Here is a 22,759-nt window from a genome sequence, read left to right as displayed (position 1 = left end):
GTTTTTGATTAGACCTGTGAAAATCCTCAACACAGATCAATTACTTCTATTTCAGACATGTGGCAGCTTCACAAAAACTCTATAATATCTGACCTCCAATAACTATCTGACTGATCAGTTATTCAGACAATAAAGGTCCAAATCGATTACTCACATTGTTTGGTCCCAGACATTTCTCTGATTCACCAATAAAACAAAGATACACAGATCTCCTCCAGAAACATGAAATGTTAGTCAGATGATCCGCTGTCCGTGCTCACAGTTTGCTCTCTTCTCCTCAGCTGGATGATGGGATAAGAGTCCGTTTCCACGGCAACAACTTCATCTCCAACCCTCATCCCTTGATCCTGGGAGGCTGTGAAAAGTTGATGATTTGGGTTTGATAAAAAAAAAAAAAAAAAAACTGATCACCAGTTGAAGAAAAAAAAGTTAGTTTTGGGACTCCGGTGAGTGAACAGTTTGGGAAATGTCTCTGCTCATGTTCAGGCCCGTTGTTCCAGAGAAAGGCGATGGTCCTTTGTGTTTCACAACAGCACTAGCTATAGAGAAAGGCTGACGAGGCAGCAGCCGCCGACACTGAATGGACAGCAGGCGACAAAGGAGGTATTATCACTCATTTAGTGTATATTGTTTCAAGCTTCAAGATTCACAACTGTCCCACAAGGCTTTAAAATGCAAGGAAGTCAAAGATTTATCTAAAAAGAACAAAATGATTCACTTATTAAGTTATAAAAAAAAACCTTGACTTTATTGATTCAGCTTTATTTCATGTGCCATAGTTTCTTTTTACTTCCTTGAAAGGAACTGACATAAAAAATTTATATTAAGATGTGGCTACTTGAAGATGATGATGATGTAATGAAGCTAATTACAGGAAACAGAGACAGTGTTGAGTTGCTACACCTACAAATAATTAGAGCCAATTGAATGCTATTTTCACATAGAGACTTTTTTAGCAGGTCAGCTGAAAATGCAAAAAAGAAAAAAAAAGAAAAATATCTACATGCAACCATATACCGTACCATACTGTACCGTACCGTACCGTACCGTACCATACCATTCAACACTTAAACACTTAAACACTTAAACATTCAACAATAAATGAATGTTCATTTGGGTTTAAATAGAAGTCTTGTCAAGATAAATACATCTGGAAATCAACAGCTGCTTTTAAATGCAACACATCTAACTTTAATAACTGATTCAGAATTTATACCAAAATACATAATTACGAGAAACATCCTGTTAAGTGTTACCTTAATTTATTTACGTTTTAATTTAAAGGTTTTATTACGTTTTCCAAACACACAGTGAATCATAACAGAACGTGTAACAACAGGACAAAAATCTGGGCACATAAAGAAGTCTTCTTGACCTCTTGATGGTTATTAGTCCTATTATCAGGCTATTAACCAGCAAATTCAGGTTTTCTCTTGCTCTTCCTGTGATGGAGAACAATCCAGCACTGACAAACTCTGGAGAACAACAGGAATCATGAAAAACTGTAAACAGTTGTAACCAAAGTAAATAAGTTGGTTTAATTGGGGCTTTGACAGAAATTTACTCTACTCCAACATGTTAAATAACACGCTGATATTCAAACACTCGATAATTATATTATTAATTATATTATTAATTGCTATTAATTATTATATCAGTTCAGAAGTAAAAGGTAAAATGCAGATGAATTGCTGGATGATAGTAAATGAAGATTTCATGTTGTCATGTCTGAGATGTTGTAATGTGTTCAGGAAGAAAAACATCAAGGTAAAAAAATAGAATCAACACTGATTTCTTGCTCCCACAAAAAGTAGTTTTCCACTGTTGCCGTGAAATATTTCAACAGTCACTGATCTTCATCAAAGTAAAACATTTCCACAAGCACCACAAAAAATAAATAAATGTTTACTGTCAGTTTTTAACATTCATGTGTGCTTTTAGTTTAATTAATTAATGTTCTTTGTCCATTTATCGAACGAAATATCTCAACAACTATTGGATGGATTGTCAAGAAATTTGCTACAACCGTTCAAGTCCTCCTCAGGATTAAACTGTGAATATTTTTAGTAATTCTTAATTATGAATAATAACTTCTCATATAGCAACATCATCAGCTCAACATTTTGATTTGTACCACTACTTGGGTTAAATACCTGCAAAACGAAGGACATTCTCATCATCCTCAGTTGTACTTTATGATTTGTGTCAGTCAGCAAGCTGCTAAAAACTCTGATGTTAGCAATTAGCTCAAAGCACAACTGTAGACTCTTGGTTTTAATATTTTTTTCTTTTCTTTTCTTTTTGTTTCCATTATTTTTTTTAAATTTAATTTTCAGGCTTAATCATCATTGTTAATCCTATTGCTTTGTTTTCCAGTCGTTGTTGTTGTGGAAATTTTTTCAGCGTTGCTCAAGAACCACACAGAGACATAAAGAAAGCATTAAACATTGTTACTTGTTGAAGCAGTTGAAGACACTGTACAAGCCATCACACCATCAATAACAATTATACAAATATCCAAACACAAAAACACAAAACAAAAATATAATCATCTTGTACTTTTGGAGAGAAAGCATGTTGTTCAGCTGACCCTTTCTCTAAAGATTGTGAACCCAAACCAGACAGCTTCATATCTCTCCAGAAGCAAAACTAAAAACAGTCAGGTCTCCTAAATGGACACTTCCACAAACTGACAAGTAAGGTCATATGATCTAACAGAGACCTCATGGTCAATCAATAACTTCAAACATGGGCATCCTTCAACTTGTCTAGGTACCTCATGGTCCACACAGTCTCTAAAACAGCAGGCTTAAGACAAAGATATCTCTAGCTAACCCCAGAGGCCAGCAAGCAACCCTCAGATAGAAACGAGTTCAAGACATCAACTAGAGTAGGATTCCTTCTCCAACATGTATACCAGAATGACAATGACAACAAACATTGACCCCTTAGTTTGAAAACAACATTTGTAACATACAGAAAACAATGTGTGGATTTTTTTTGCCTAGGATCAATTATGCTGTTATGTCAAGTCATGTCAACATGTGGCTGAGACCCCTTCACCTGTTATCAGTGATTAGTTTATCACCACACGTGAGTGGAGGTGTATGTGTGTTAGAGGGCAGGGATTGCAGATATTATACAGCATGTTAAAGAGAGTTTCTTTTTCCCTCTCAAAGAATATTTCAGCTGACTCTCTCCCGGCTGAAATGTGCACTGAACGCAGCAGCATATGGGATTTGAAGTGAATTCAGGACACCAGCCTCTGTGATAGATCTAGTCATGGATTTGAGGTCAACACTTCTGGTCATTGGAGGATCCACGTGCTCTTTTAAACTGCTAAACACGATTGTCAGATCCCTGCCAACACCAGAGCCGGCACGCCAGAAAGCCTGGAAGTGGAGGAATATCAGCACGTCTTTAGTGCACAGCTCGCTGACAGGAGCGTGGGCTGTTTTATGGTACGTAAAGACACAGTAATCAGGGCTGGAACTGTAATTTATTTTCACTTCATATCATCTTTACTCTCCCCGTGGTCTCCTTCTCACCATGCAGTTTCTACCTTGAACCCCGGATGGTGGAGGACCTGATCTCCTCTCACTCCTTACTCTCCCACAGCCTTGTAGCTGTGTCTTCAGGTGACACCAACATGCACAGAAAAATCACATGGAATGACATGGGATCAGCAGACAGATTTCCTTTTAATTTCACCTTATTTTAAATAGTGAAATTGAAATAATAATAATTTCTTTACAGTTTGGATCTATAAGGTTTTTACAACAAATGACTTCCAAAAGAACACTTTGCTGACAACACCAAATTATATACTGATACATCTAAAGAAAAGTGTGGAAATGTCTTCCACCAAAATTGATTCCTGCAAGATAATTAAGGGTTTGAGAGACTTTAACCAAACCAGTGAAATTTATTTTATCTCAGCAGTGTTTCACTATTATTATATCTTTCATTTCATGATGTTTTGTGTATCCATGTGTGAATATTCATGTGTACATGTGTAAATTCATGCTTCCTCAAATCCTTTCTCCTCCAGGTTATTTCATCCATGACTTCTTGGACCTTGTCTTGAATCAATCATTTAAACGGTCCTGGGAGGTGCTTCTTCACCACTCTGTGGTAATAAACTCTACGTCTTGTGTGTGTTTGTGCGCTACACATGTGCACAGGACAGTGGCTGAGAGAGCTCAACGCACTGCAACTTCAGAAAACATGCATAAAAAATACAATGACATTGAGAAATACATTCACAAATTTTGCAACACATGCACAGCATAAATAAATGTATTATTTTATTAGTTTATTTATTAGTCCAAAATTATTGGAGATACTGGCCACATTTAGCATTAGCCTTTCATTACATAATTACTAGTGTGTGTTTGTCAGTTTTTAGCGTCACCTGGAAACTTCTGTTTTGTTGTGTAAAACTTGCAACAGTTCTGTATTTACTTTCATTTTCTCTATTTTCCTGCACATATCTTTTATACATATGTGCTGTCAAATTGTGTTTTATTACTTCACTTTTTTTTTTCTTTGAGTGAGGTCTGTATTGTCAAAGTGGTCAAAAGATGTTTTCTTCATTTGCTTGTATTATATACGGAAGCCAAGAGGAGCCATGCTTGCAATTTTTTTTTTTAAATGCTGTTATCTGGAGATCACAAGTTAAATATTTCAATACATCCAGAAAATGAGCTTTGTTATCTCAAGATAGGGAGATAATCAACCCATTATCACGAGTCATCTTTGTCGTTTCCTCTTATTACTCATAATGTTTATCGGAGATCAGGAGTATGCCACCATGCCAGCATGCATAGATGGCGTCATGACAACTATTGCAACTGATTTAAGCTGTAAATGTCAGATCAAGGAGCACCCATTATTATTAACAGCACCTTTATAAATGACATTTGTGTCACGGCCAAATGGCAGGTTGATTAACTCCTGGCTTTAATATGATGGGATGTTTCATGTAGGAGAAGTACAAAACAAAACCTTTCAAGCATTTTCATTTTATTAGACTTAATGAGAGAAAGGAAAGTGGGGTGGAGAGAGTGAGTAAGAGCCAACATGTGACAGATTTGAACCCATGTCCTTAAGGCTTCTTGTGCTTGATCTAAATAGTTGAACTATCAGACATGGAGAGGAGAAGACAGAAATGAACAAATGAGAATGAGCTCCACCTGTAATAAATCTCATGATAAATTGTCTCACTATCTCGAGAAATCGGTCTTTTGTTTTCTCAAGATAACAAGGTAAATTAACTTGGGATCTCGAGGTTACAGCATTAAAAAAACATGGCTGCTCTCAGCTTCCGTAGTTATGTCTATTAGTATGTTATTTTAAGTTGCAGTGTGTTGTGCTGTGCATGCTCGTATGTTAAAGAAATACTGTAGATCACCAGGGAACAAATCGTATCTTAAACTGTAGACTAATTCTGTGAATAGTGCTGTAAATAGTGTTTTTACTCTTTTTTGGAATTATCTCACACCTCACACTTCATGTAAAACAAAGAAAAGCCAAAACAATACAAGTATGGACAATGTGTTGCAGCAGATTATAGATTTTAGTCTGCAAGTTTAAAAAGATGCTCCAAAGCGCCTCACTTTGACCAGACTCTGGCTTACATTATTTTGTTTTGTCCATCATGAAGATGTTCTTTCCCAAGCCAGCTAAATAATCTAAGTTCAAAGGTCCACTTAACAAAGTAGTTTTAGTTGCCAAAACAACAAAAAAAACACCTCTGCTGGTGTTTGTTTGTTGAACTCTGTATGTTGCAGAGAGGCAGCAGAGGTCATGACCTCATTCACCTTGCCGGCAGGGCAACACATCGCTGCCTCAGTATGACTTCAGGGTCACAGCATTGTAAAATATAAGACATGTTTTCATGTTCTTTTTGTGAATGTTTGCTTGTAGCTGAGCTGATGAGTCTCTACATGCAGTTGTTGATTTGACAGGAGAGGCAGTAAAACATTTATCTTATTGAATAGAGGCCAGACTTCCTGATCCTGATCTGTTTCATCACAGTTCAAGGTTTGCTTGTTTCAAGTGCAGTGTGGAAGTTTTATTTTTAATTCCTCCATTCGAACTCTTCCCTCAGGTGCTCTCGTGCTTCAGTTTGGCTGTGACGTCCCGCCGTTATTTGGGCTTCGCTGTGGTGTCTCTGCTGGTTGAGATCAACTCTGTTTTCCTTCATATCAGACAGCTTCTCCTCCTGTCAGGAAAGAGGAACAGGCCGGGGACTGAAATAACAACCCCTCGCCCCTCTGTGACCTACCGCATGACCAGCTGGCTCAACCTGGGAACGTAGGTGGCGACGGAGTTATTCTCCAAATGGAAGTTTGAGAAAAGTCACATGTAAAAATCCACAGTGAAAGTGTTTATTGGACAAGAAGGTCCTCATATGTGAGCATATAAAAGTTCCTATAATACTATTTCAAATGTGAACATGATGTATGTGTAGTTATTTATTAGGTGAAACATCTCTTCACATGTGAGAGTTACATTGTATGTTCATGTCATGTATGATGGAGGCGAAGACATGATTTTAATGTTATGTTATGTGTTACTGTCTGTCCTGATTTTATTACATCAGGGACCACGTTTGAAACAAGTGTTCTCACTTTTACATGTTGTCCCTTGGATTCATTGTCTTCTCTATCCATAAAATCAATCAATCATCAATCAATCAATGATTAATTAATAAATCTTTCCTCAATCTGCCTAAATAAGCTGCTGGCTCATCCAGAAGACATTCATTATAATTATATATTACAATGATATTTAAATGTTGTTTGTATTTTGATAATTGATTAATCACTTTTGATTCATTTTTAAGAAAAAAATGCTAAAATTCTCGGTTCCAGCTTCTTAAATGTGAATAATTTCTGGTTTCTTTAGTCCTCCATTATAGTAAGTTGAATATCTTTGGGTCGTGAACTGATGGTTGGGACAAAACAAGACATTTTAGGTTGAATTTTTGACTGTGATCAACGATTGACGTTTTTCATCATTTTTTGACATTGTTCAAACCAAAAAACTAGGTTAATTCATTAATCGAGGAAATAATCAGCAAATTAAGCGATAATTAAAATAATCATTAGTTGCAGTTAGATTGATACTACTAATATGTTATGTATGTTCAATATGAAGCTTGAGCCAGGAGGGCAATTAGCTTAGCTTAGCATAAAGACTGGAAACAAGGAGAAACAGTTAGCCTTGCTCTCTCGAAATGGGACTAAATCCGACTAATTAGCTTAGCTTAGCATAAAGACTGGAAACAAGGGGAAAAGTTAGCCTGGCTCTGTCCAAAAGTGACAAAATCCGCCTAATTAGCGTAAAGACTGGAAACAAGGGGAAAAGTTAGCCTGGCTCTGTCCAAAAGTGACAAAATCCGCCTAATTAGCTTAGCTTAGCATATAGACTAGAAACAGGGAGAAACACTATGTTTTTGCTAGACTAGAAACAGGGAGAAACACTATGTTTTTGCTAGCAGTGACTTCTGGAGTCTTGTCGTCATGGTGAAGTTGCCAGGCAACTGCTGCATTCTACTTTATTACTTTCATTATTTAGCCTATACAAAAGCATTTTAGTTTAAAAAAAAGATGTGTTTTTCAGGAATAAATGTCTGAAAATGGAGATCTTTTATATATTATATCTTATATTGGCAGACTTGGCTGACTTTCTGTCTTTCCTGCAGGTTTGCGGTGTTTCGTGTCTATACAGTGGGTTGGATGATCCGCTGGCTGGCAGGTCACAGTGACCATATACCTCGCTACGCCCTGCTGATGGGGACAGCAGGTCTGAGCCTCATCTCCATCATGAACACGGTGCTTCTCTACAGACTGGTTAGAGCAGACATCCTCTAAAACACACACAACACCAGCAGGGACCACTAGAGGGAGGCAGCGGTGTATTTCTACTGGTGAAATATGACTCCACTGATTCTGTTTTCTACCTCATAGGACCAGGACTGACAAACATTGTGATTTATTCTCTCAATTTATTCATCTTTTGGTGATTGTGAGGCAAAGGTTGGACATAAAAAGAATCACACACCAGCAGCTTTGAGCTCCAATATAAGGGCCTTCTATAAACTGTGTAAGATAATGTTATCTACAGGGTTAAACATTTGGGTTTTTTTATTTAACACTGGCCATTTAATAACATCTTGTCAGTTAATAACATTACTTCACTGTTTTGTGAAATAAAGAGTCCTCACAGGATCTAAGAAGTTGGATCATAAAACTTTCCTGATGTCTTTGCATTGGCTACCAATTCAAGCGAGAGCTAAATTACTTATAAGGCTTTAAAAGGATTGGCTCCTTCGTATGTCTCCAGCCTTATTATTCCATATACTCCATCACGTCTTTTGCATTCTCTTCATACTTATTCCTTGATTTAACAAAAAAATTAGGGAGGCAAGTTCTGTTGAGAGTCTCAAATCCAGGCTGAAAACACATATTTTCTCTGTATATTATGACCTTTACATCATGATCCTCCTCTGCTGGAACATGGTAACCAGAGTGGAACCTTTGCAGTGTGTGTTGGTTTTGACTTCTTCTCTAATACGCGGCAGGAGAACCCGATCTGTTCTGGACTCTCTCTCATAGTAGGGACACGTCTTCAGGTGCTCCGACATGGACGGATCATCTCGGAAGCACCAAGTGTCCACAGGAGAGAACAAGGTGCTGAACTGCCAGACCTGAAGTCACAGAGAGAGAGAGACATAACTGAAAACTGTACACACTAAAAATCACTAGAGTCAACATCAACACAATACTGGGTCAATATGTCCCAGAAAGCCGGACGAGGGGTTTTGACCCAGTTTTAGTGTTATTTTTTATTTGACTGTTGGGTTATTTACACAAACTAAAGCTGGTTATAATATACTATTTTTGAATTTATTGATTCTTAATAACTCTGTTGAGTGTCATATGCACATTGTTTCGTAGAAGAAACAATACATTTGTGACAGTTTTTAGCTGATGCTTGTTGTCTGTAACAGGGTCAAAATAACAGATTGGGATAAGTTAACCCAGTTAGTGCTATATTGACCCAAACTGGGTAAAATTTTAGCCCAGTGATTTTTAATGTCGTTTTAGTGTGATTTTTAGTAGTGTATTGTATTCTCACTTTCATTTTGACCCTCTGATATATATTAATTCTCACTGAAGTACTGCAGGTTTAAACCTCTCAGATGTTGTTGATGACAGTACAAATATATTAATTTCATCAACTGTAAATGATCCACTTTCATTACTCATAAATTCTTCTGACAGACACAGTGGTACTTAGCTTACCTTCTGCTTCACCTTCCACTTGGCTCCTCCGTGTGAGTAGGTCTTCCTCTCCCATTGGAGGGTGACCATCCCTCTCTCCTGCAGCAGCGTGGAGCAAACCTCCCTCATGAGCTGGGACACCAGAGCCAGCTGGGACAGGGACAGACTGTCCAGGAAACTGGCCATGTGGCACAGCACCTCATAGGGTAGCGAGCTCAGAGCGTCCAGCCCTCCTCCTCCTGCCCGACCTCCTCTCCTCCTCCGGGTGGTGGAGGTGTCTGTTGAGCTCCCGGATGGTTGCGAGTCATCACTCACAGAAACCTGTGTGCTGGGATGCAGCCTAAAGCAGCCCAGGTCCTCGCTGGAAGCAAAGTTGAAACTTTTTGTCTTTAAAGGAGCATTACTGCAATTTATCTGCAGGAGCTTAATGGGCTTGTTGATTAATACCAGGGAATCAATAATGAGGCTACTTTGCCTGGTGCTGAGACTTATTGGCTTTTAAATTTTAATTTCAGGCCCAGGCTTCACCGTCAGGCCAGTTTCTCGACACTCCACCTGTTTTCACTTCTGAGAGCTCAGTAATGCAGAGCAGAGTCCCTGCTTTGTTTACAAAATGACAAATATCAAAAGTTGTAGATTACTGGATACAATTTTAAAGTGATAAAGAAAATTAAAGCTGCTATAATCTATATTTTTTGAAACAACAAACAATCACATGACCAAGTGTAATGTGAAAGGGGTCGCTGGTAGTGACCAAGCAGCATACAGACAACGTTAGTGACTAGCTGGTGAACATAGTGCAACATTTAGCAGCTAAAGATATTTCCTTCAGGGGTTGATGGAGAGCAAAAAAAGAGATAAAAGGAGAGTCAACATTGAATTTAAATTCATTGGGTGGCCAGAAACACAACTCAAAATGAATGCTAATGTTTCTCCATATCTGCTGGATCTTCAATACACGACTGTTTGCTAACATGTTCACCATATTAACTTTATATGGTCATAATACAGTATGACAGTGTTGTTTCCTCTGGCTCCAAGTGGCCAAAAGATTCAGTTATTACAGGTTTAAAGGCATTGTGTGAAGTGATTGTTACATCTTATTAATATTTTAAAGTTTTTCATAAGTTTGTATGAAATACTGTGGAAACTACTTATAGTGATCATGGTTACAGTGATCAACGGCTTATATGGATCAAAAAGCTCGAGACAGGATCATTCCTATACAAATGCTGTTTAGATAATTTGTTTATAGTGATCAAATAGTCCACTTACAGTGTTCATTTTGGGTCTTTTCATACATTTAAAATTACAATAATTCCATGTTTTTTTACTTTCTTCCCATGATACACATGTTATATGCACTTAGCGGCTGCAGCACCATTAATGCCTCGCAGTAACCCGTCTGCCTCCGGCTGGTTACCTGAGGTTGGTGCTGTGTGCACACTGAAATCATGATGGGAAAAAGAAAATCATTTTCTCTCAATGAAAATCGTATTCTCCTCTAACATTATGACAAACTGCTTGAAAAAGAGCCAACGAGATGCAGCAGCAGAACTTGGTGTTCCTCATTATAGTATACCCAAACAATCAGAAACAGTCATGGCTGCTAGTGATGGATGATTGAGTTAGTCATCCGCGTATAGTGATCAATTTGACTCGGACAGACGTGATCACTATAAGCAGTTTCCACTGTATAAGACAATCCTAATGTCCTCAGGTCAGGTCATTGTAAGTCTGACCCAGGGCTGCCGACCACAGGGGGCACAAAAGTTTTTCAAATTCCACATATAGGGGCTTTTATGACAATATCTCAGTATCATCAGAGATTGTTTCTGCCCTCTGATTATCCATCAAATGTCCCTTTCTCACAGCTGAAGCCCCACTTGTTTATACTCTCATATTTTCCTTTATCCCACCCATATTATCTTGCTAAGAAACATAAAACCATACACATAAGAACCACAAAATAAATAAAGATGAACTATGAGTTTTATCTCACTTGTAGGTGACGGTGGCTTCATGTGTGGAGGGCTTGAACCTCCTCTGGCTGTAGGTGCATCCCAGATACGCCAGCGGGCATCTCTGCTCGAACCATCCATTCACACACATCTGGATGTCACTGTGGATGTTCCTGCATAACAGAGCATGTATATGGATGAATCAGAAACTTTTTGATCAAAAATAGAAACTTTTTTTTAGCTCGTTTGGCCCAATATAATCATTCAAACATCAAGAAGAGCATACTATAGTGACCTGATGTAGTTTTAATTGGTAGCATTTGTTTTAATCCACTTGCCATGCCAGATGGGTGGAGTTTAGTGCTTTAGGAAAATTCAGATTGTGTTAATAAATTCCAACCTAATTAAAAAAAAAAACAATAATAATATAAACATATCTTTTTTGTACTTTTCTTAAATGATTTAACTTTCCTGTAAATGTAATATCATCTAAATGGCTTTGATTGTATTTTTATGGCTGTCTTGATCTAGTATGATCTTAAAAACAAATGATTATTGATATTTGAACATTTTATAGGACCCATGATTGATTTGATTTTCTGAAAACTTTGCAGAAAGTAGAATTTTAGGGACTAAATTTGAATTTGTACCTCCCATTCAGCAGGTACAACATGCAGGTAAGATGTTAAAAATACTGATATGCAATTATAAAGAATAGAATCTGACTGAAAAAAGAAACCCCACTTATAATGTTTGGCATATTCTCTGCGCTGGAAGGTGTGTCCACAGAGGAAGGTGAAGGCGGAGCTGGCCTTGTGGTGTCGGCTTGTGACGCCCTCCACCTGCAGCTGGAGGTGCATCTCCAGCGGTTTTCCATCAGTTAGGTCAGCCAGCGATGTGTCTCTCCGGAAAGGAGCAGACAGGAAGCTGTAGGTCTGCGTGCCTTCATCTATTAACAGACCATCAGTGCAGATGCTCTCTGCGATAAGATGACCCCTTTGCTCCTTCTCCAGGGAGCACAGCAGAGACGCCTGAGGAGCAAATCAAATGCATCATATGATAATTATTCAGTATATCAGTTTGTGCTCAACTTTATGAAGTGATTATTAACAGTGAACATGGAGTCATGAAGATATTAAACAACCAAGATGATACTGAAACCATCTGAGCAAGTAATTTAGTCTTTTTCTTAATACAAATGAAAATTGGGGTGTTTTATTTTAAATAGGGCTGCAAATAATAATTATAATTTAATTGTTGGTTTAACCTCTATCAAATGTGAAAAAAGCCTATCACAATTCCTAGATCACAATGTGAGGTCGCTTGCTTAATATGGGTGGGATAAAGGACAATGTGAGAGAGTATTAACAAGTGGGGCTTTTGTTCGACCAAAATAAAAAATATTTGCTTGTTCCAGCCTCTCAGATGTGAAGATTTGCTGCGTATCTCTGTTTTATGGTATTGTAAACAGAACATTGGCCCAAGTGATAAAATGATTTAAAAAATGTATTGTCTTTCTTGTTTAATTGATTAATCAACTGATCATTTCTGCACATTTGAAATATCGTGAATTTGTCAAGAAAACCCAGTACTGTAAATAAGCTGATATGACATTAAAAAACCAAAACAACTTCAACGGGAGGATGAATTTCTTCCTCTCACCTGAACTTCCTCCCAGAATGGCATCTCCTCTGGTGCCACCCCTATGTCGCTGGTGTCCACAGCCTTGCTCACTCTCTTGTAGTAACTAGGGTTGCGGATGCGGACCTGCCTGGCAGAGTAGGAGCATGGGATTTTAAAGGTACGAACAGTGATGATCTTCATTGGTTCCACATGTCCGTACACAAAATTCTTCTTCTTCCTCTTCAGATTGCTGGCTGATGCGCCGCTCACCTGTTGGCAGGTGTTTGATGCTGTGGCACCCATACAGGTATCTGCTGTCTCTGTATCTTCCTCCGTCAGAGTGCCCAGGCCTTTACCCCTCCCTTTAGCTGGTTTCTGGCCTCTGCCTGCCACAGATGCTCCTCCGGCCTCCCTGCAGCCGCCCATCTCCATAGTGAACATGCGCTCCCAGGCGTTATAGTTTTCTAACAGCTCAGTGTTCACCCCAGAGCCCCTGGCAATAGCCTCTCTCTCCTCCTGGGTTAGCTCCCGCTCAACTTCAATCTCAACCTCATCCTCATCCTCATCCTCATCCTTGTTTACATAAGGACTGCTGACGCTATACGTGTTAGGCGACACCCAGGTATGACCACTAGCTGCCTTTGCAGCTGCCCTCTCTTCTGCCTCTTTCTTCAAGGCAGCCTTTCTCTGCTTCTCCTTCTCCTTCTTCCTCTCCTTCTCTTTCCTCTCTTCTTCTTCCTCCTCCTCCTTCACACTCTGTATCAGCTCAGGGAACAGTTTCTTCATCTTTATGGAGTGAAAAAGGTGGTCCTGGTCTTTTAGAGCCATGGCCAGATCTAGACATCCCCCCTGCTCTTTTTCCTTGAGCAGGTTTTCATGCAGCTCTGTGTTTGGACAAGAATGGGCGTCGTTGGCTGGCCAGCGGTTCCACTCCATGGAGCAACACACCACGCTGGCTGGACACACCTGGAGGTGAGCTGCCTGTGAGGAGCGGGTCAGGTGGACCGGGCAGCCGTACTCAGCGTTGAGGCAGGGCACCCTGACATTGGGGCAGAGCAGCAGGTGATCCTCCTCTTTGCACAGGTGGAAGACAGCTCCACAGAGCAGGCGGCAGGGGACGACCGAACAGCACACAGAGACCTCCACCCGAGCCCTGCAGCGCCGGCTGTAGCAGGAGTCACAGTGGACATGTTGTCGTACCCTGGGGGCTCGAGAACGATGACTCTGATTGGGTTAAGAGAGGAAAAAAAGGAAAATAAAGGAAAAGAGTCAAGAAAAGTCACTAAATGTAAATCAGCACCTTTTTAGATTTTAAACTTCAGATTTTGTGAAATCATAGAGTATTAAAACACATTTGTTTGTTGTTATTAAGTTTTTGTCTGCGTTGTCAGCTATATTTATTAGTAGCACTCATACTGTATACAGTATAGACACAATTTGATCTTACAGTTGTACAATACAATCATACCATCCTTCAGATCCTCTGGAACCAGTTTTATTATCTGAAGCTGTAAATTCAGTCAGTCCTGTAAACAGAGAACAGACTATAAAGCTCCAAGTCACACAGTACAATCATCCTGAAAAAACACATCTACAAACTTAACCAAAAACACTGCATGTAAACAGACAATGTCACTATACCAGCGGCAGAGTCCTGTGGCAATAGAGTCAATGAGAACAATGAATTACAGACTGTAGCCTACCGCTGTATGAGCTGGGAAGGAGAGAAACACGCTCCTTGCACTCTGTCTTGTGCTTTAAAGACCAAGTGTCTGAGCTATGTCTGTGTTATAAATAGAGCCAAGCACTGACCAAGAAATGTTACACAGGTGGTCAGACGCATGGTTTGGATTACTAGCCCTCTCAGCCGTTTACAGAAAGGAAATCTCTCTCACCTTCCTCCCTCAGTCATACTGTTGAGCTGATGACAATTGCAGACTCATTTTGAGTCTGCAATTGCCTGCAATGAGTCTTATCTAATGTCCAAACAGTGTCCTCTAGTGGAGATTTGAATATGATCAAATCACTGTTAGTATGTATTTTGTTGCAGTTATTCTAAAAGAAGATTATTCTGTAGATTTATTCTGCACTGAAAACAGTTTGTCATTTACTCAGATGCAGTCATTGAGCCCCACAGTAAAGAGATAAAAGGTACTTAAAGTTTGGTTGCTGTGGCTTGAATCCGCTGCTGCAGACTGAGGGGGGAGTTTCTTCTCCTGCTGAACCTGCTTGGTGCTGCTTGGCTAATTTTAACCTGCCAGTTGAAAAGTTCAGGGACTGAAAGCAACGTTATAAGACCAAAGAGAGGAAGCAACACGCCTGCCGTGGCACATTGGTAAGACCCTGGTTTGTTTCCACTGTGAACGTGTTGAAATTGTTTATCTTAATTTACAAAAAGACACAAGTGATGATGTTGTTTAGTATTTCAGGTGATTTTTTGTGCTCGTCTGTCTTGATTTAAGCTGATTTACCGTGCCACAGGATGCCTAACTGAACAACATTGCAATATAGGCCCATAGTTTACAATTTACTTTGAATATCAGATCCTCAAAAATGATTGCTCTGGAGCCAAGTAAAAGTTATTCTATGTTTAGTGTGTGAAGGACAAAATATATTGCACCAGGAATGTTTCACATAATTTATTTTTAAATTTCTTGTTGATTTGTTGTGTGGCCTGATTTTCAAATCTTTTCCTTGTGAATTAGTGGATAATTTTACCACTGTCACTAAGCCTCTGAAAATCCCTCTATGGGTGACCTGGTTGTTATCTGTAGATATATATATAATATATATAGATATATTATATATATCTATATCTATATAATGATGGATCATATTATTGTTTTGTTTTCAGGGTTAAGGGTTGGGAATGTGGTTCACTATTTGGGGCTAATGATACAGATTAAAGTATCAATGTTTATATTATTTTGTATTTTTCTTGCAGGATTACAAAACTTCTGATAGAAAGTCCTGTAGATATGGTGAGTCACAAACTTTCCAAATACAATTCCAAAAAAGAGTATTATACAGTCTTAATGTGCTGCATTCAAACTCTATTTCTTACAGAAATGGGTTATTCAGTGTCATGAATCTCCATCGTTCTCCTCATTCATTCATTCTAGTTGGCTCCTCTCTGTTTATTTCTCATCCAATCAGAGTCATCGTTCTCGAGCCCCCAGGGTACGACAACATGTCCACTGTGACTCCTGCTACAGCCGGCGCTGCAGGGCTCGGGTGGAGGTCTCTGTGTGCTGTTCGGTCGTCCCCTGCCGCCTGCTCTGTGGAGCTGTCTTCCACCTGTGCAAAGAGGAGGATCACCTGCTGCTCTGCCCCAACGTCAGGGTGCCCTGCCTCAACGCTGAGTACGGCTGCCCAGTCCACCTGACCCGCTCCTCACGGGCAGCTCACCTCCAGGTGTGTCCGGCCAGCGTAGTGTGCTGCTCCATGGATTGGCTCCGCTGGCCGACTGATGATACAGACCCACACAGCTACAAGGCCCTGCAGGAGAATGTGCTGAAGGAAAATGAGGGACAAGAGGAGGCCCTGGATCTTGCTATGGCCCTGGTCGATCAGTCAGACCTCTATGCCCGCCTGAAAATGAAGCCCCTCTACCCAGAGCTGATGCAAACAGAAGAAGTGGAGGAGGAAACAAGGGAAGAGAAGAAGGAAGAGACAGCAATGGGAGGGTTTGTTAATGGTGTCCCAGACAAAAACACCAATGAAGGTGAGTCATCGGGCTGCTTCTGTCTGAAATGACTTTTTAAAACAAAATGAGGCCTCGTAATAAAGTAAAGTCCAATGTGAATAACTGTTAGAGTGAGCAGTCATGTCATCTGGAGATCTTTAACTGCAAAACACTGATTTTTAAAGAGTTTTAATAGGAAAATGTGGAGAAGAAATGAAAATGAAATGAAACCCTTCATACATCTATTTCTGCAGAAAACAGTGTGTGTGAGACTGATGTTGACGAAGAGACTGTTCAGAACAATGTGAAGCCAGATTTAAGCCTCAGCAAAGAGAAATACAACCTGTGTGAGATGATGTTCAACATGGAGAAGGGTGGCTGTGCTGTCGCTGAGGCAAACCAAAAGAACCCCAAACAGAAGGTGAAACCAGGTGAGAAGGGGAAGTCCCAGAGTGAGAGAGATTCAAAGAAGGATGAAAGGCAAAGCAGTGGGATGAACAACACAAGTGCAGACCACAGAGGAGAGAAAGATCAGGCTGCTGCAGAGAAAAACTGCCCTGCGCCGGACACAAGTAAGACCGGACAGGCCCCATGGCAGGAGGGGGTGCTGGAGCGTCTGGGACAGGAGCTCACCCCGCAGGAGTACAACATGTATGTGGTGCATCACGGGCGCATGCTGCTCGCCTTTGGGCAAATGGAGGCCTGCACACCAAGAGAGAAAGATTTTGTTTATGGCAGTCTGGAGCCGATCCCAGTTCAGACCCTGCGCTCTTTCAAGGTGATGATTTCACACCACTTTTTTACAGTAAAATAGAACTTTTTTCATCAACCTTTTAAGGCATTGATGTGCTTGTCAGTCCATCACTTGATGCATACTGATGCCTTAACTTTGCAGAGCCAACAATCAGATATTCAGGCCCACTGCACGTGTGATTGGTCAGGTGTTCGAAGATGAGAGATTAGGCAGCATTTGAATTTCTCTCCATAGTGCCCCTTTTTCATTCTCAACAATAATGATTTCTGTCACTATTCATACTTTTATCTCTACAAACTAGTTTGTTTTGAGCATTTTCCTGCCTTTAATCCCACAGTGGGCAGTAACAAAAATTTTAAACCACTTTTTGTTTGAAATTAAATCTGATGTTGGGCACTTGCCCACCAACAGGAAGTGAACACTACTGCAGCTCAGAAGTGCTCCATCCTCTCAACAGCATTCAGTTTTTTGCGTCTGGTTGTGACTCTTAACTTGTTAGTTGTCTCTGATATGCAGTTTATCAGTTCAGTTATTTCTGTGTGCTTGTCTCATCTTTTGTGTCCTATAAGGTCCCTGACAGCTATCACTACAGGCGGCGGGTTCATCTGTACAACACGACTGCAACTACTCCAAGTGAGGCTCGCGGTGTGGACACGTCAGACCTCGGAGTCAATGAAGAAGACTGGTTCACTGATGAAGCAGCAGCCACCCTGCTGGGATACGCTGAGAAGGAGGTCAAGGGTCACAAGGTCAGTCAAATATCTTAATGACAGTATAAATAGAAATATATAAACCACCATGTGAGGATGATGAAAGTGGCTCCATGTACTGTATGTACTCAATACTTTTGGTAACACGTCACACAAGTTACACAAAATGCTGAGTAGTCATTATGGAACAAATCAGGAACAACCTGATAGTTGATGAATCACTAATAAGTATTCAGAATAAACAGCTATGATGCGATAATGATGTGAATGTGGATATCAAAAGAATACTTCCACAATTAAGCATTGCACTTCTAAACATTGTCTGAGTCACAAAGGACAGTTAGAACAGAGTACCAGAGACACTGTCTTTTTTAATCCTCTTCCTTGTTAAAACCTGGCACCTATATTACCCACAATGCAACTGAGAATATTCTAGTAGTGGCTAATGTAGCCTCAAGCAATCAAATTTCACGCGGCTCCCCTTGCAGCCACAAAAGGCTTTAAAACTTTTTTCACATATGTAGTAATATTCCCCAAGACCTGTAAACATACTTTGATATGTAAGATCAGTGCACCTTCCCTTTAAGGTATTTTGTGTACCTTATAAGTGTTGCCATACTTTAACATGCAGGAAAAAACTTAGAAGTTTAAAACACTATGAAATGCTTTTGAAAGTGTTTAAAGTATACATGATTTTTGACTGTAAATGGGCTAAAAAATGCTTTAACTACAACTAATCAGGTACCATGATCGATTGGTTTTCATGCAGATCAGTGAGTCAAAAGCATCCGACGGGCTGTATGTTGACTTGGGAACACAAACGCACTTGTTCCACTCGGCACCAATTAAAGGGAAGTCGACCCTCGCAGACGTGATGGTGGACAGACCGCTGAAGCTTCATCTGCAGCTGCAGGCCCAGAGCGTAAACAGCAGACACCACAGAGCCAGCAGTGTTTTTACCTTCCTCTGTGGTCACACCTTCCAACGCAGGGAGTTCGCCACACATTTCAGGTGTCTGTGAATTACACTAATGTGTCTGTTTGACTGAGTTTGTAGTTTGAATCATATTGCTTTTTAAAACAGCATGTCTTAATATCACAAAGGTAATAATATCAAAACCTCTGTAAGTATATGCTGTATCTAGAAGTCACTGAAGTATCTCAAAGGATTAATATTAATGGAAAAAATGTAGATGTGTAATTGTGCTGGTAAACTGCGCTCGCTGTGATTCAGGAACGTCCACAGCGACATTCAGACGTGTCTGAGCGGATGGTTCGAGCAGAGATGCCCCTTGGCATACCTGGGATGCACCTACAGCCAGAGGAGGTTCAAGCCCTCCACACATAAAGCCACCGTCACCTACAAGTGAGCACATCTTAAATTCATCAGTTCAGTTCAGAATATTTGGGTCTGACCATTTGCCTTTTAATATTTTCACAGCTTTAAATTCTAAGTAGATATTCTGCATGATCTGCAGACGACAATATCAGTTCAACAGCGACTATGATTTGTACAATAACAACCTTCATTTTAAAACACAATTCATCAAATCCCAGAAAACGCCATGAAATCTTGATTGATGTTTGATTTAAATAAGATGTCTACTTTTGAATTTAAATGTTGCTCTGATATACATGTTGTTGCTGCTCACACTTCACAACACAGTTAAGAAAAATAAAGCTAAACTTTAAATTCTAGACCAAACACAATCTTAAAGTCAGATAAAAACAGTTTTAGTTAACAAACTCATTTTGCACCTCGACTTGCTTTAATGAATGTTTTTTTTTCCTACAGTCAGCAGCTGAGGAGTTTCAACTTACGTCCGACCCACGTACCCTCACTAGATAATGACTCACAGCCGTCCGGGAGCTCAACAGACACCTCCGACACCCAGAGGAGGAGAGGAAGTCGGGCAGGAGGAGGAGGGGAGGATGCTCTGAGCTCGCTGCCCTATGAGGTGCTGTGCCACATGGCCAGTTTCCTGGACAGTCTGTCCCTGTCCCAGCTGGCTCTGGTGTCCCGGCTCATGAGGGAGGTTTGCTCCACGCTGCTGCAGGAGAGGGGGATGGTCACCCTCCAATGGGAGAGGAAGACCTACTCACATGGAGGAACCAAGTGGAAGGCCAAACCAGTGAGCTATACCTACAAAATAATCCAATCCATCCATTATTTTAGTATCGTTTAACTATGAATCCACTACTAGCTGTGATTTTTCCTTTTCTCTCCTCCTGACTCCTGCTTCTCTTTAGGTATGGGAGTTCAGTCACCTCTTCTCTTCAGTGGATTCATGGCAAATGGAAGACATCCCTCCTATATCTGCTCATCTAAAAGTCTGTCCTTACTACGAGACCTGTCTGCTCAGCAAACCTTTTCCCCTCCTGAGCTTAAGTGAGAAACAGGAGAGCAGCCAGGGGAGACCGAGTCTGGTCAACCATTTCACAGCAAGCAGAAAGCAAAAGTGAAAAAATCCATTTAATTCTACCTTGTATGCATACTTTAAAAGAATTTATTGTGTTCAATTTACACTGATGCCCAGATTACACTGCTAGGGATGATGTATTATAACCAGTATTTCAAAACACAATAAATCAACCTGAACTTGTGCAGTATTTGTTGTTTTTCATACTTGTTGATTGTTGATTAACATGTATTTTTTAAAAATGAAAATAATGCCCTATGTATTAATCTTTTATTCATTTGCTGCAAGATTTCTTCATTGTAAAAAAAAAAGGTTTATTATGATGATGCTGAAGCATATAAACATTTTGTCTCTTCACCTGCATCTCCAGATCATCTTGTAAGAAGAACAGCAGTCTGATGAAAATGTTTAGATAAAACCAGTCATGTTGTGTTTGTGTAGAGTCGTCAGTCATCCACATAGTACGTAGTGGCAAAGAAATGAACAATTAAAGACTTTTAAGAGATACTATTCTTATATGACTTAAATCAGTTTGATATAATTTACATTAGTAAAGACATACTGTTTGCCTCAAATCACTGGTGGGTGAACTGAGTTCAAATGAATACTGCACTGAATACAATCTCATGGCCAGACATACTGCACATACTGTACATACACCCATATACAGTTCTCTCACCATTGCTTTTTATCTTGTATACAAATGACTGCAGAAGTAATTATGAAAATAGGCATGTTAGCCATAGTTAGTCTTCCTGTGGTCGATGATTTTATAGCTTGGTGCAATGATTCTTACCTAAATGTGTCAAAAAATAAAGACATGATTGTTGATTTTCTAAAAGTCACAGCCTGGCAGTATTAATCACACTACCATCCAGCAGCGCTTGTGTTTTTTTAAGGAGGATGAATTTGTTTAAAGTGTGTAATGTTTTAATGACTCTGTTTTATTAGTGTTTTATTTAATCTGTTTGTACCTTTTGCTTTGTGGCCTGGTTTGGTCGCCTCACCCTGTCCAGTAAAAAATAGGCTGTTAAAGCTTGTTAAAGTGGCCAGTAAGGTGATCAGAATGCAGCAAGTCCAGCTCCAGGACATTTACAATAAGCGCACTATCTAACTGTCCTGATCATCAACTTTGGCCCTCTGGCCGCCGCTTCAGCATGCCTAAAACAAGGACACGGTGTGCCAGAGTTCCCTTTATCCCTGTTGTTACTGACAGGCTTAATTTGTTAGGCTAATTTCCCCTGACTTGATTTTTAAATTTATTTTGCACTTGCAGTGCATAATACTAGATCTCGTACTGTTGCCATCTTTGGTTTTTCAATCTTTGGTTCTCTGGTAGGAGTGTCTTTGTTTTTACTTGAGCTGATGATTTATTCCAGGATTTTTATTTATTATGCTTGTTATTGTCATTGTTTATATGTCTCTGTGTAACATGATGTGTCTGATGCCTGCTGTAGACCAAATTTCCTTCGGGATAATAATAACGTTGAAGTTGAAGTTAAAGAGTGGCTTAATGTGACTCCCATTTTAAAATGATATAACAGAACATACACCCTCATTTTGGAGGATACCAAGACTTAATGTGCAAAAATTCCAGTGTATAAAACACATAATGACCAAGGGTGTCATTATGCTGTCATACATTACAATACAAAAGCGTGACAGCATGCACAGAAAAACTGATCTTGATATTAAGCAAATCTGTGTTTGTGAGCAGAACAGAGTAACAGCAAAGTATCAGTCTTCTCTCTCACTCTGTGATAAACAAGCTGTGTTTACAACTTAAAGTGATGTTTTGGCACGCTTTGACCACTGGCCTCTGTGGTTTTTGGCCAGAAACAAACAGTTGGCCAATGACTGACAATCAATAGATTATGTGGTCAGAGCGAAGAAAAAATAATGTCCTCTTTATTGTGATTACCCCAATATTCTCATACATTCATCAATTACTCCTATATTTGTTAAAGAGTATCTTAAAATCAGTGTCTCACAGCCCTCTGGTTGAGAGTTTCAGGTCTGTTGTGTCTCTGATCCAGCATCACTGATGGGTGTGGTCTGAAGTGGGCTCTTTTTCACCTGTAACCACACCCAACTGTGATGTCACAGTGTACTGACCACACCCTGTACGCTTTCACATCATTGCAGCGCAATGAGAAGCAAGATATTCAGTGGCTGTTAGTTTGTCTGTAGTCTTAAATTAATTTTGAACACCTTACTATTGTAAGCTGTAATGATAATTTCCTAACAAATTGTTGAATGCATGCTTTACAAAAACATTGAGGACCTGTTTCAGTCCAGAAGTGGTAGACATAAG

General features: G+C 39.8%; 3 protein-coding genes across 4 annotated transcripts; 2 read left to right on the top strand and 1 right to left on the bottom strand.

Annotated features, from left to right (window-relative positions):
- The first annotated feature begins 292 nt into the window (after positions 1 to 292).
- Positions 293 to 8,050, top strand: LOC122995429 (TLC domain-containing protein 2-like). 2 transcript variants are annotated; one of them, XM_044370657.1, is made up of 7 exons: positions 293 to 364; positions 487 to 603; positions 3,180 to 3,461; positions 3,556 to 3,638; positions 4,052 to 4,134; positions 6,113 to 6,318; positions 7,712 to 8,050. In XM_044370657.1, the coding sequence occupies exons 3-7, from the start codon at positions 3,283 to 3,285 to the stop codon at positions 7,878 to 7,880; spliced, it is 720 nt and encodes a 239-aa protein (XP_044226592.1). In that variant the 5' UTR covers positions 293 to 364; positions 487 to 603; positions 3,180 to 3,282; the 3' UTR covers positions 7,881 to 8,050. The 2 variants fall into 2 exon arrangements, with proteins under 2 accessions (XP_044226592.1, XP_044226590.1); XM_044370655.1 differs by having other exon boundaries at positions 293 to 377.
- An 85-nt stretch (positions 8,051 to 8,135) lies between these two features.
- LOC122995428 (F-box only protein 40-like) lies at positions 8,136 to 14,640 on the bottom strand. Its single transcript, XM_044370654.1, has 7 exons — positions 14,581 to 14,640; positions 14,346 to 14,403; positions 12,917 to 14,101; positions 11,999 to 12,285; positions 11,296 to 11,427; positions 9,315 to 9,654; positions 8,136 to 8,716 (listed from the first exon to the last, which is right to left on the bottom strand). The coding sequence occupies exons 2-7, from the start codon at positions 14,346 to 14,348 to the stop codon at positions 8,498 to 8,500; spliced, it is 2,166 nt and encodes a 721-aa protein (XP_044226589.1). The 5' UTR covers positions 14,349 to 14,403; positions 14,581 to 14,640; the 3' UTR covers positions 8,136 to 8,497.
- Positions 14,641 to 14,973: 333 nt separating this feature from the next.
- On the top strand, positions 14,974 to 20,875 carry LOC122995427 (F-box only protein 40-like). The gene is made up of 9 exons (XM_044370653.1): positions 14,974 to 15,212; positions 15,822 to 15,858; positions 16,034 to 16,601; positions 16,817 to 17,340; positions 17,886 to 18,065; positions 18,796 to 19,037; positions 19,260 to 19,391; positions 19,821 to 20,157; positions 20,276 to 20,875. Exons 2-9 carry the CDS (start codon positions 15,856 to 15,858, stop codon positions 20,486 to 20,488), a joined length of 2,199 nt encoding a protein of 732 aa, XP_044226588.1. The 5' UTR covers positions 14,974 to 15,212; positions 15,822 to 15,855; the 3' UTR covers positions 20,489 to 20,875.
- The last annotated feature ends 1,884 nt before the right edge of the window (positions 20,876 to 22,759 follow it).

The sequence above is a fragment of the Thunnus albacares genome, chromosome 13, assembly GCF_914725855.1.
Source record: "Thunnus albacares chromosome 13, fThuAlb1.1, whole genome shotgun sequence".
In the NCBI taxonomy this organism is placed as follows: domain Eukaryota; kingdom Metazoa; phylum Chordata; class Actinopteri; order Scombriformes; family Scombridae; genus Thunnus; species Thunnus albacares.
This window is presented reverse-complemented; position numbering and strand designations above follow the sequence as displayed.